The 14,317-nt window shown below is 33.5% G+C and overlaps 1 protein-coding gene across 1 annotated transcript in view; it reads left to right on the top strand.

The window, feature by feature from the left end:
- LOC114341115 (uncharacterized) overlaps positions 1-14,317 on the top strand; it is a 121,009-nt gene that overhangs the window by 58,607 nt on the left and 48,085 nt on the right. Inside the window, exons 6-8 of the mRNA XM_050651658.1 lie at positions 67-329; positions 6,655-7,340; positions 9,394-9,673. Of these exons, the coding sequence (XP_050507615.1) occupies positions 67-329; positions 6,655-7,340; positions 9,394-9,673 (1,229 nt within the window). The remainder of the gene's footprint in view (positions 1-66; positions 330-6,654; positions 7,341-9,393; positions 9,674-14,317) is intronic.

Raw genomic sequence — 14,317 nt, 5'->3', positions numbered from 1 at the left:
TTAATAGTATTAAAATATTAATTTATATTTTTGCATTTCAATTCTATTAACCTTTATTCTTTACAGATTTCGTCAAACTGACGAAGATTTGGTGACAGGAATGCACAAAATTTTGGATTATGTCAAAAACCACGAGGATGCATGGCCTTTTACAGATCCGGTAGAAGAAGAATATGCCCCTAACTATTACACGGTCATCAGAAAACCTATGGATCTACAACGTATGGAGGAGAGACTAGATTCTGGTTTCTACAAATCGTTTGACAGATTCCGTGCAGATTTTCAATTGATCGTTGATAACTGCAAACTCTACAACGGTGCAGAAAATGGTAATTATATACAGGAGCGGTTCAAATAATATGAACCCACTTTTTAATAACTTTTAGAATATGATCATTTTTTTGTACATACATTCCTCCGTTGTATGTTTTTGTTTTGTACATACATTCTTCTCAGTATTTTCACAGTATCTAGATAAACTGTTAACCATTTTGATACAGAAATGAAGGTGTATCTTAAACTGATTTATTTTATTAGATCGTTGTCTTCAAAACACGCCTTTGTTACAGACACTTAGGCCCGGCGCAAATTGAACCTAAGCCAGACACAACCTGCGCCGGCGGGACGGGTGACCCGTGCATTTATTTTTCTAGCATGCCGCATATTGAACACAACCCAACCGTTGGCTATCGACGTGGCGAATAGAGACGGGCAAAATCAGTGCGGACATGTAACGGTTACTTTTGATACCGGTTGTCAGTGGTACTGAGTACAAATACTGATTACAAAATACTGATGTATCTGATCCTTGTACTGAATTGAGTAGGCAACTTAAAATCGGTATTTCCGTACTTGTAACTAGTAACGTTTTAAAAATATCTTACACGTCCCTAGTAGTCGTAGCGGTATGACTTTCGAAAACATCGAATTTGATCATAAGCGGGTGCATAAAAACATATCTTACAATGAGTAGTTTATTTCTGCACATAATACCTACATATTTAAAATAATCTCTCCCCTACTGCTCGGTCATAACTCATATTCCTCAATTTACTGCTCGGATCACAATAATTTACAATTACTGCAGGTTTTAACTATTTATAAGCTTCAGAACAAAATTACTGCAGGATCGCAATCATTTACAATTACGGCAGGTCATAATAATTCATAATCCCTCCGCTACTGATCGGTCATAAAAAATAACACTATCTGCATATTTCGTTTTTAATTTTTAAGCATAAAAAATGTAATATGTAATAAACAAAAATGTAATATGCCGACAAGTTGAATTTGAGGGTAATACGATATTTTTATCGATCACGGTTTTAAGGAGCATGAATAATTTTTCACCTTATTTTTCTAATAATGTGTTTTTGTAAAGGCATCACTTTCATTATTAATTTCGTATCGCCGCTTGTTTAGTCTACAAAAACAAGTAAAAATAAACATCTGGCGATGAGTCACGCGTCCGACGACCCAAGAAAACTACGCCGATGACAAACGTTCCCAAGCGAGACCTGCTAACGAATGCACTGATAGTAGGATGCGCAAAACTGTCTACGCAGTTAGCCGGTGCAGGTTGTGTTTCGCTTAGGTTCAATGTGCGCCGGGCCTTATTCCAGAGAAGGGCAGTTCTCGCCAGTGACGCACACACTGCGACACTATATAAACGCGAAGTTTTCGATTCTGTCAACCGGGCTCAATTGAAAAATGGGCCAAATCACATCTTAAGTTTAGGATAAGACCAGCCAACCAATATGTCAACCATCCATGGTGGTCCAAGGGTGTGGCTTTTAGGGCCTTCCCCATTTGGTGTCTGTTTTTCGTTCTCCTCTTCAAAACTGCCGAAAATTTTAGTCCTACGTCTGCGGCTTCTGATAGTATTGATCATTACCTTTCCAACGCATGTAATTTTGAACATCGGTTATACCATTCAAAATTTTTGTATGTGGAAAAGTTATACCGATCTGATTTTTTTTCTGTTTCAAGAGGGGATCAGGGCCGATTCGGAACCGGTGTAGTTTGTGACTTTTGACAACCCATAAGCCAACTGTAGGACTGGGTGGGTACAACACGGCATATTTTTGGGGGTATATATCCTTAGTTCTAAAGGGAGATGGGAAAGCCGCAAATACACCAAATCAATAGCGCTTGAGTTAAGCTTTCAAATGCTGCCTAAGTGGTCAGGATCGGACATACACATGGCTCAATATAACTGAAAAATTGAACTTTGAAAATTTTGGTTTTTATACAATTACTCGAAATTTCAACCTACGAATTGCGCCAACTGCGTATTTGTAGGAGGACGTGCATAACCTCCTACAGTAGGAGGACTGTAGGAGGTTATGCACGTCTAACGCTGTATACTTCATATTTGTAAAAATTCGAATTTTTCAGTTATAGGCCTCATAAGTATGATCAAATCCATTCCCTATGGGAAAGACTGTTTTCAAGCTCACTAAATCATCTAATACCTTGAGTTTATCATATTTGACCTTGGATGCACCAGACACTACTTGTCAATACCGTTCAAACTCATGTTTAGCGATCAAAATCGGTTAAGCGGTTTAGAAGTTATCGAGTTCCAAAAGTATAATTCATTTAACCATTATCGCCGAAATGGTCCAGTTGTAGTGGTTACTACGCCAAATTCAATTGGACAATAGAACAAAAATATAGTGTGTTTCGATGGATACAAAGAATTATATTGAAAAAAATTATTGGGATGGCTGGGATATGAACTCCGATTGCCCTATCACAAGTTCAGTGTCGTAAACACTAGATCATTTGAGGGTCAACTGAGCAAAACGTATTAAATCCAAAATACATGATTTTCAGTTATCGACAAAAAACTAATTGAAAGTTAAAAGTAAATATTTTATTTACCAGAAATTTATTGATATCATTATTTTTATTTCTGTGTTCAATTTCGGAGTTTCCAATTTTGAAAGCTTTCATGTTGTTGGATTTATCTTAGTTTGCTTAAGCATTGTGTAGATTTCTAGCATTTTGCTCCATATTAATGGATTTATTTCGTTTTTATGTCTTTTTTCTAAATAAGTAAATACCTCATATAACTAAATGTCGAAAATAAGACACCAGTATACAAAAACACTATTATTTGTTTATAAACAAAGCTTCAAGATCAAACAAAGATTCAAATATGTAGGTCTGTATCATCTTCTAGTCAGTCGCATTCCTTTTCCATTTCATCACCTACATTATCAATATAATATTCTTGGTTTTTTAGAATGTTCTTATATTATTTAAGGTCTTCTTCCCAATAAATATTTTTTCAAGGATTTATTGCAGTTTGGTTAAACATAATGGATTTATGTCTGTTTGCTTGGTCTTAAAATGGGTTTTAATGCATTTTTGTTTGGTTTCGAATAATTGATATAGCAATATATTATATCGGATTTAAAGCATATTTATTGCCTGAAATGAATAGTTCACAAAATAGATTGAATTAAACCAAGTACTTTGTAGTATTTACTTAACAAATGTCTAAAACTGGATTTATTGCTTTTTGCTCAGTTGCTCCCCATTTGGGTGGGCGATAATGCGACAAAGGCGACCATTTATAACACTTAACGTGTAGTCCAGAAACATTATATTTAAATTCATACATTTAATTTATAAAACTTTGAATAACTCGTGATACAAGAATAAAAAATTGCCAAACGCCGTAAAAATGACTGGCACACAACATTCCTGCTACAAAAGAGCTGATATCAATATTACGTGGCGCAAAAATGTATTTTGCTTTCTTCCCTTGACATTTTATAGTCCGATTTATAATGATGTACATAAGTCTCATTACAGTTTATCATCAGTGCCTCATCACTCTAAGTTAACGAATGGCGTATCGACAATGTCGGTAATTTTTAGATTTTTTAAAATTTAAAATTTTTTTGAGTTAAAAATTAATTTTGTTTTGTTCAACATCTCGATTTTCACGAAATTTTTATGCCACAATGTTACTCCTGGCTGTTGATTTGAATAAACAATATTCACACCAAGTTTCAGCGAAACCCACATTGTCTTCGGAAAGAGACTTACTGACGATAGTTTACTCAAGAACAAGGTATTTCCCGCTTGCATCATAAAAGCAACTGACTATCCGCGAGGGAACTACACAGACTACGACGAGTCATAACAGATGAGGTTTTTCCTCAATTAGAGAGATAGAGTCGGACAAACATAAGTTTGGGATTGCGACGTAGCGTTTCGCGCAGACAAGCAAACCATTTCTACCAGTGGCGGACGAAAACAGGCAGATTTGAAATAAATTTTTATAAGTAAATTATAGTAGTACCTAAATTATATTTAATTAAAGCGAAGAATGAATTTGTTTCTTTTTATTTTCATAGTTTTTAATAATTATGAAGCTTATAATCAGTTGCATTTAATAAAATAATGAGCAAAATATTAGAAATACTTTAATATATGACAAATTCCTCAATACTTACAATTATTTAATAACATTATCAGGAAGGAAGGAAGGAAAGATAGCAACTATAAAAAAAAATTAAACAAGTGTTTATTTTTACTAATTCTAATGTATTTATTTTTTAAACAATGATTCTAAACAAAGTTTTAATTACGATTCTTCGGATGGTTCTAAGATATCTTTTCAAAAGTATGATGGTTTAAATTTTAAATGTATCAAAACATACAGACGTGAGAACAATTCATTTGAGAAAAATAAAAATTATGTAGAATCGTATGTAACCTTGGAGAGATTTACTTTTTGTTTACAATTTTTCGGAAATCGAAATCTAAACAAATTATCGATTATAAATACTTGGTACTTTTGAAAAAACATTCTTCATAACTGTAAATTGTAAAAAGTTGAACTAAAACGATGTCAACAAAATATCAATTTAAAATACATTATCCATTATACAATTTTACTTTTTAAGCTGAATAATTACTTTTACTATGTTACCTAAAGCCTAATCCAATTATCGTTTTCCTTAATGTTTCCTTTGACCGTGGAAATTCCATTTGTTTGTTCTTTAGTTTTTGATAGATACCTTAAATAAATAGAAATCGTTAAAATATTTGGAAAGTAAATCTTCTTTTATACTTTAAGTAAATAAAATTGTAAAAGAATTGTATCTATCTACCATTTTTGTTAAAAATGTATCTATATCAACGTGTTTACGAAAAAACTTTTATTTCGTTCTAAACGGGTACAAACAACTGTTTTATAATTTTACTTACTCTATTTTATTTACCATAAAAAGTATAGGTATCAATTTCCCATTAACTAATAATTTTTTAGCTTTTAAACTATTTACCATTAATTGTAGGGGATCTTTCCTCGATGGTGTAGAAGTCGTATATAATATTTTTGATGGTTTTCACTTGTCCACTGCTCAATTCAATTTTTTGGAACGACAACGTTTTCTTTTTGGACTTTTAAAAGATAAACTAGTCGCTCCATTTTTATTTACGTCTCTACCTTCTTTTCTTATTTTGGTTAAGGTGTTTTTGCTTATACCCGTCGCTGCTAGAATCTTATCCCTACAATTACCAATGTTAAATGTTACTAAGCGAAAATATTGCGAAAAAAATTGCAAAAGATTGGCGTGAAAGAAGAAACAGTGCCTAAAAACTTGTGTATTTGATCAGAGCATCCTTCCTGTTAGGACGTATGGCTCATAAACATGGACATTAACAAAGGCCAACATAAACAAAATAGAAAGGACTCACAGAAAATATCTATTGTATTAATTCATGTTTTATTCCATGTTGGGATTAACACTTCAAGACAGAAAACCAAACAAATGGATAAGAGAGAAAACAAACGTAAAAAATGTAACTGAGCATATTCAGGGTTAAAGTGGAGGTTTGCAGGCCACAATGCGAGACAGGAAGATAAAAGATGGAATGCTGAAATACAAAACAGGAGACCGTGGATGCAGCTGCAGGAACTCACTGGAAAAGCGCAGCCAAGGACAGACAGATATGGAAAGATTTGGGGAAAGCCTATGTCCAAAGGTGGATAGAAATGAGCTAAAGAAGAAGAAGAAGAATCTGATGAAACTTCATAAATACAATTATAATAAGAAAATAAGAATACTAGTAACTTTAATATCAAGAAAATAAAATGTCATTAACAATACTTACGTCAATTTACTTAAAGGTATTAACAGGTTTTCGGTTGTTTTGAAATGTGCTGCCTCTTGTTCCTTAAATGTAGTAACATTATAAATGATTGCCTTTGCTTGGCTATTCAATCCCAGCCCTTTGATTCCTATCTTTTTATGAGGCATATTATTAAATAACTAATGACTTAACTGAACGCACTAGAGATACACTAAATGTCTTAATAATACACTAATTACTACTACTAATATACCAAACACTAAGCTAAAAACTATTAATAAAATATCCAACACGATGAAACCAATAAGTTAAACACTCTTTGCGATACGTAATGCACTTCTAACTACGACACTGGCGATCAGCAAACTGGCCGTTTCCATGGTAACGCTAGTAAACAAGAACCACTGCGCATCATCGAGTTTTAAATCATATTCCCAAACTTATGTTTGTCCGAGTCTACGTTTTCTTCCCTCCTCCTCCTAGTTTAATGTGTCCATAGCTTTATTATCAACTATATAACAATATATTTATTTTTAGAATATACTGAAATGGTCGACAATCTCCTTCAAGTCTTCGAAAAAGCCACAGAAAAGTATTTAGACCACATCTCCTCATCTGACGATGAAATAGCCATAGAATTCTCTAACGAAGAAAAATCAAAGTCCAAAAATAGATCAGATGAACCAGTAAACGAAAAAACTTCGACATCTCGAAGGAAACCCATGTTGGTAGCTCAGACAGACAGGAAAAGGGAACGATCAGAATCTGAAGAATCCATCAATAGCCTAAGATCCCATGAATCTCCTTATCGAGAGGTCAACACAAGATCTGCGAAGCACAGGAAAGTTGAACATGTTGAAGAGACGCCGGAAAAGATTAGCAAAGCTGCTAAGACAAAAAAAGAAAAAGATGAATCAAAAGTAAAGAAGGAAAAAGAAGTTATGATCAAAAAACAAAATGAGAAGGACGTAAAGTTAAAAAATGAAAAGGTAATGGTGAAAACGAAAAAAGAAAAGGAGGAGGTGAAAATGAAGAAGGAAAAGGAAGAGGTGAAAACCAAGAAGGAAAAGGAAGAGGTGAAAACGAAGAAGGAAAAGGAAGAGGTGAAAACAAAGAAGGAAAAGGAAGAGGTTAAAACCAAGAAGGAAAAGGAAGAGGTTAAAGCGAAGAAGGAAAAGGAGGTAAAACCTAAAAAGGAGAACGAAGAATCAAAGAAATCTAAGGTAGGTGTTTCCAATTTAGTTAAATACTCCATTTAAATAATTAGGATGTAATCTTTAAAATGCACTAAATTATTTTACTTTAGAAATAAAATAAACTATTTCTTTTCAAGAAAATTAAGAAAGATAACCAAAATATAATACAAAAACCAAAAATTACCAGCTAAAAAAATGTTTATACAAAGTGATCAAAACTTTTTTCTGTAAAACTTACCTAAAATACATTTAATAATAAGCTTCAACAATTATAAATGTTCAGCGAAAAAAATTTTACTCACAATCGGTTAGTAATTTATGGATTTCTAACCTTTGAAGTAATCAGGAAGCGACTTATTACTTACTTTACTTTCCCAGCTAGCCGGGAAAGTACTTTCCCGGCTAGCATCTGTCACTTTTCTACCTGCAAATGTCAATGTCATTTTTGATTAAAAGATGGTTTAGAAAGAATAGAATCCACTCAACATTTATTTAATTAAGAAACAACAACAACAAAAAGAAAACTATTTGGAATTATAAATATTAATAGTTACATTGGAATTATGATTACTATTAACGGTTAAAGTAAGACCGAGTTGCTCAAAATTATGAGTTTCAGAAATAGATGATGACGCCGACGTTTCTGGATTAAATTAATTAATAATTAATTCTCACAGGTTACTTAAAATAATTCATCTTATCACATAATGAAAATGGATACAGATATTTGAAACGAAATTATTATTGGTAGATTGTGAGTATTAGAAATCCATAAACTACTAACCGATTGTGAGTAAAATAGTATACAAACCTCGCGGAAACTCATTCTAGCCTCGCGTCTGTAGTTTACCTCGGTGCTTCGCACCTCGGTAAACTACCTTGCCGCTCGGCTGAAATAGAGTACTTTCCCGCTAGGTATGTAATATACTATTTTTTAGCTCTTAAACAGTATGTCTGCGTATATCAGTTTTACGAATAAAAAGATATTCTTTATAAAATACTCTACATCGTATATAATCTAAGATGCAATCATCAAATATTAAATTTAATTAATGTTATACGAGGTATGTCAAAAAATGTGAATTTCACTGAAGAGTAAAGTACCTTTACATTTCACAGTATCGAAAATTGTTATTAAAAAATTTGTTTTAGTGTTCAATTATATCCTTCTAATTAAAATATTGTGAGTAATAAAGGCACTTCTTAAGAAAAATTCGTATTTTTTACATACCTGGTATAAAATTTAAAAAGTTTGATATCTGATGGTTGTATCTTAGAATTTAGACCAGGGAGAGCATTTTATGAAGAATAACTTTTTTCGTAAAAGTGATAATAAAATAGTTATCATAATTGTAATAAAATGATGATGAGTATCCAAAATTTGAGAAAAAATTTAATTTTTTTTATATTTGTATATTTGTAAATTTTTAATTGTATATTAGACATAGTTTCTAATTTCAAACAACTTTTCATAATATCATTTTTGATATTCTGGAATATAAAGGTACTATACTATTTAACTAAATTCATATTTTTGACATAACTCGTATAAAATTGATAAAATTTGATATCTGATGGTTGAGTTTTAGATTTTTTACTATCCAGAGCATTTTATTAAGAATAACTTTTTTTCGTAAAATTGACAATAAAAAAGTTTTCCATGTGGTTCCTAGCTACGCAGACACACTGTATAAGAGCTTCTGTATAAGAATTGCAATGCCATATTCGGATTCAGCATAATCAAAAACAAAATAGAAACATATTTGATCAAAGTAAAATGATGAATTTAACGATATTTTTAAAATTATTTATACAAAACAATTGTTATTGTTTAAACAATTAATAAACAATTAGCGGCCAAATCTGCGAGTAGAACTTTTTACTTTAACCTGTATATAAACTAACAAAAAAGTTTTAAAAAAATATAAGCTTGTTTGAATTGTTCCGAAACAATGCATGTTTTCGTTCTAATTGCACTCCCCTAATACATTAAATGTTCGCCATAAGTGACTATTTCACCCACAAGTCTTTAAATTTCGGCATATTGCTTAACTATATGTAACTGTTTTATTGGTTTTAGGCGTCTGAAAAGAAAAACAAAGCAGAAGTGAAAGAAAAAGAGACAAAGAAGGAAAAATATTTATCCAAGAAGGCGTTAAAGAATAAAACTAAAAAGGGCAACAAAAAGGATAAAAAGAAAAAGGGTAAAACCAAGACTGTGAGTCGAAGCCCGAGCTTAAGTCCTCCACCAAGCGATAGTCCTCCTCCTTCCAGTCCTGATATTAGATTCGATTTCTTTCCTAGAACATTGAAGAAACCGCACCAGTATGAGTCTGATATTGAAAATTCCATTCAAGAAGGTAAAATACAATTAAATTTAATTATACCACCTTTTTGTTTACAAAATGTTTATAACTAAGCTACAAATAGATTATCGCGTTTTAAATTGTGAATCGTTAAAAAGGTTTAGATCTTTAAACAAAGAAACTTTTTTTTTCGCTGGATAGTAAGAAGTCGTAATGTAATCGTCAATCTCTTATGTACATTAGTTTTTGCACTATTATGGAAAAAAACTTACCAAAACTGTTACTACGCCAGTCAATGAGAGCAAAAACAGGATAATACCTCCGAATTCTATCCTATTGCATGGATTTTAATGAAATTTTGGGAATAGCCTCTACTTATCTCCTAATTTAAAGTCTACCTACGCCGATGTGCGCGTTTATATTGGGGATGGTTCCCACCATAGATAAATAATATAGTATTATCGGATAGATAGGCAACTCACTGTAAAAATTTGGTTCCTTTCGCCATTACGACCGTTGTGTTACCTAATCACCATTTGGCGGGAAATTCAAATGGACAAGCATTAATTTCATTCGTTCAGCGCCTCTTGCGGGCCCTTTCGTTACTAATTAAAATATCTTCTTATTTTACAAGAAATAATATTACCTATATTATTAAAATAAAATACCAGAACTTACTAAGCTTGTTAAAGTATTTTATTTAAATAATATCTAAGTAATACTCATAAATTCTTACCTATATTATTAAAATACAATACCAGAACTTACTAAGCTTGTTAAAGTATTTTATTTAAATAATATCTAAGTAATACTCTATTCGTTCGTTGCAATCCGGGGCTGCACGCTGGGGTTTGTTTTGGTTGGATCAGAGAGAGCAGCATATGTGCCTCCTGATGAGAGACTAATAAGTTTCGAAACCGGTAGAGGTGCTTGCAGCACTCTCTGATTGGACTAGAATGTGGTTCGGCTGTATTTTCGTTTTGCAGCGAAATTGAAAATGGTTATCCATTTTTGATTTACATTTACTCTTATTGGAGTATGAAGGGAACCATTCTCGTTGGAACTTTACCGCGCTGAGCAAATGGGACGTGAATTGTAAATTGTAGAATTCCCTCATCTTCCTTAGTCTCAGCATCCGTATGGCTTGCAAATTTTAGAAGCATCGAAGGTGCAACCAGAGAAGGTTCCCATTGTTTTCATTCTGGTGGGGTGTAGAATAGCATTATGTTGTTTTATATGCCATTAGAGTGAAAACTTAGTCTTAATACTCATAAATTGTTCGGAATTCTCAAGTTACAAAATATGTTATTTTGGCTGTTAAATTTAGTAAGGAAAAGGGATATAAAAAAGTTAGACAATGTTTTTCTAAATACAGGTACTTGTTTCAGATAAAACAGTTATAAACTAATTACTATTTACCTATGCATTTTTCTAACTTTTCTATGATTTGTACACAACAATAATAAACCATGTTTAGTTTTTTTATTAACACAAAAGTTCTTTCGTAACTAAAACATAACTACACTTTATAAACGAAGGATAATGAACCAACTTAAATTGAAATTACTAAGAATAAATCGTTAAAGATAATACAATAAATACTGTAAACTAATGGTAAATTATTTGCACCACAGAATAACTAACCACACAGAAGCGTATCTGACTGTCGTTTCCATTGATTTTGTTGGGACCGAAATATTTGACCTTGTGCACCATTTACAGAATAGAACTTGATGTTCTAAGGAATAGACCATTCCAAATGATGTGATATTTTTGACAAGTAGTTATTAAGTAAATATGAAATATAAAATTTAACTATAAAATATAAATAAACTATAAAATAAACATATATAAATATAAAATTTAACTTTAAACAACTGTCACTGTCAGTCGTAAAAGTGAGGTTGCACCAGTTACGTGACGCATGAGCATGAAAATTATGTTACCGTTTTGGGCCAGAGTTTCGCTTCTGTGTGGTTAGTTATTCTGTGTTTGCACTAACTGTCATTACTTTTGACAGAATTGACATTGCCGAGTTAAGCCTCGTTTGATTATTTTATTTGTGACATTCAGGTATAGTGTTAACATAAATGATTGGTTAAAATCTTCGTGAGCGAGATAGGCTGTCATTTCTCTTTATTAGCTGACCGGTGTGAAAGTGATGGGGGAAATTCCCCAGTTTGTTCATATAAGATTCCGTGGCATGGTTCCCACCCCTTGTGGGTGAAAAATTCTTTTGTCAAAATAGCTACTGAAGTGTCTAGAGGACCTACTTCTAAACAAAAACTGTTTTATATTTTTTTTTGAAAACTCAATACTTTTTGAGTTATTCGTGATTGAAAATTGGCCATTTCAATTGAAACAACATCTTTTCGGAGGGTTTTTTGCAAATAGTCGGAGAGATAGAAGCGGATTTTGTGCGTGATAAGTAATATGGAAAAACTATACGGGGGTATGTTGAATTAGTTGTGTACATCACTTTCACCAACGGCCGGAAACCAGAGTTGGGGCCGAGGGTAGTTATAAGGGGTCAAAGTCGCGGAATTTATTATTTTTTTTATGACGCTCATGATCGAGATAGTGCACCAAAATTTGGGGATAAGTAGATCATGACGTAACTAAGTAAAATCGCTAGGAGCGGAACGCTGCGTGGCCGACAAAGGGGTGGGGGTAGGGGCGAATATAAAAATTATAAATGGTTTTTTGCGACGTTCGTGATTGAGATAATGGACCAAAATTTGGAAATAAGTAGATCATGACATTACTAAGTAAAATCTCCAGAGCCGGAAACCAGAGTTGGGGATGAGGGTAGTTATAAGGGGTCAAAGTCGCCGTTTTTATTATTTTTTTTTGTGACGCTCATGATCGAGAGAGTGCACCAAAATTTGGGAATAAGTAGGTCATGACGTAACTAAGTAAAATCTCCAGAGGTAGCACGCTGCGTGGCAGACAAAGGGGTGGAGCAGGGGTGAATACAAAAAATATAAGGGGTTTTTTGCGACGTTCGTGATTGAGAGAGTACACCAAAATTTGGGAATAAGTAGACCATGACATAACTAAGTAAAATCCTCAGAGCCGGAAACCAGAGTTGGGCATGAGGGTAGTTATAAGGGGTCAAAATCGCCGTTTTTTTATTTTTTTTGTGACGCTCATGATCGAGATAGTGCACCAAAATTTGGGAATAAGTAGGTCATGAGGTAACTAAGTACAATCTCCAGGGGTGGAACGCTGCGTGGCCGGCAAAGGGGTGTGAAAATAAAAAATATGGGTTTTTTGCGACGTGCTAGATTGAGATAGTGCACCAAAATTTGGGAATAAGTAGACCATGACTTAGCTAAGTAAAATCCCCAGAGCCGGAAACCAGAGTTGGGGATGAGGGTAGTTTTAAGGGGCCAAAGTCGCAGTGTGTATTATTTTTTTTGTGACTCGGCACAATATTTGTCCCCCACGCAGCGTTCCGCCCCTGGAGATTTCACTTAGTAATGTCATGATCTACTTATTCCCAAATTTTGGTGCACTATCTCGATCAAGAACGGCAAAAAAACCCCATATATTTTTATACTCACCCCTGCCTACCACCCCTTTGTACCCCAAGCAGCGTTTCGCCCCTGAAGATTTTACTTAGTTACGTCATAACCTACTTACTCCCAAATTTTGGTGCACTATCTCCATCATGAGCGCCAAAAAAAAAAAAATAAAAACCGCGATTTTACCCCTTATAACTACCCTCGTCCGCCACTCTGGTTTCCTCCTCTGGGGATATTACTTAGTTATGTCATGGTCTACTTATTCCCAAATTTTGGTGCACTATCTCAATCACGAACGTCGCAAAAAACCCCTTACATTTTTTTATATTCACCCCTGCCCCACCCCTTTGTCGGCCACGCAACGTTCAACTCCTGGAGATTTTACTTAGTTACGTCATGAGCTACTTATTCCCAAATTTTGGCGCGCTATCTCGATCATGAGCGTCACAAAAAAAAATAATAAAAAACGGAACTTTGACCCCTTATAACTACCTTCCTTCCCCATTCTGGTTTCCGGCTCTGGGGATTTTAATTATTTATGTCATGGTCTACATATACCCAAATTTTGGTGCACTATCTCAATCACGAACGTCGCAAAAAACCCCTTATATTTTTTATATTCACCCCTACCCCCACCCCTTTGTCGGCCACGCAGCATTGAACCCCTAGAAATTTTACTTAGGTACGTCATGACCTACTTATTTCCAAATTTTGGTGCACTATCTCGATCATGAGCGTCATAAAAAAAATAATAAATTCCGCGACTTTGACCCCTTATTACTACCCTCGGCCCCAACTCTGGTTTCCGGCCGTTGGTGAAAGTCATGTACACAACTAATTCAACATATCCCCGTATAGTTTTTCCATATTACTTATCACGCACAAAATCCGCTCCCAGCTCTTAGACTAAATACCTTAAAAATTGTGCATCTAACGAAAAATACTATATAAAACATTTTTGTAGCTTTTGAAAAATCCAAGAGATTCGTATCTTTATAAATCTTCCAGTTATAATACAGAAAGAGATATGGTAGGTTAAAAGAGATTTTTTTTGGTGCATGTTATTTCTGTGTTCAAAAAGTTGGACGGGTTTAATTAAAATGCATGATTTTTGCAAAAGAAAATAAGATCAAATTATAGAGCTCATTTTTAAATTTTCTTAAAAATCTTC

The sequence above is a fragment of the Diabrotica virgifera genome, chromosome 5 (assembly GCF_917563875.1).
Source record: "Diabrotica virgifera virgifera chromosome 5, PGI_DIABVI_V3a".
In the NCBI taxonomy this organism is placed as follows: Eukaryota; Metazoa; Arthropoda; class Insecta; order Coleoptera; family Chrysomelidae; genus Diabrotica; species Diabrotica virgifera.
Note: the sequence above shows the minus strand (reverse complement) of the source record. Positions and strands in the feature narration are given on the sequence as shown.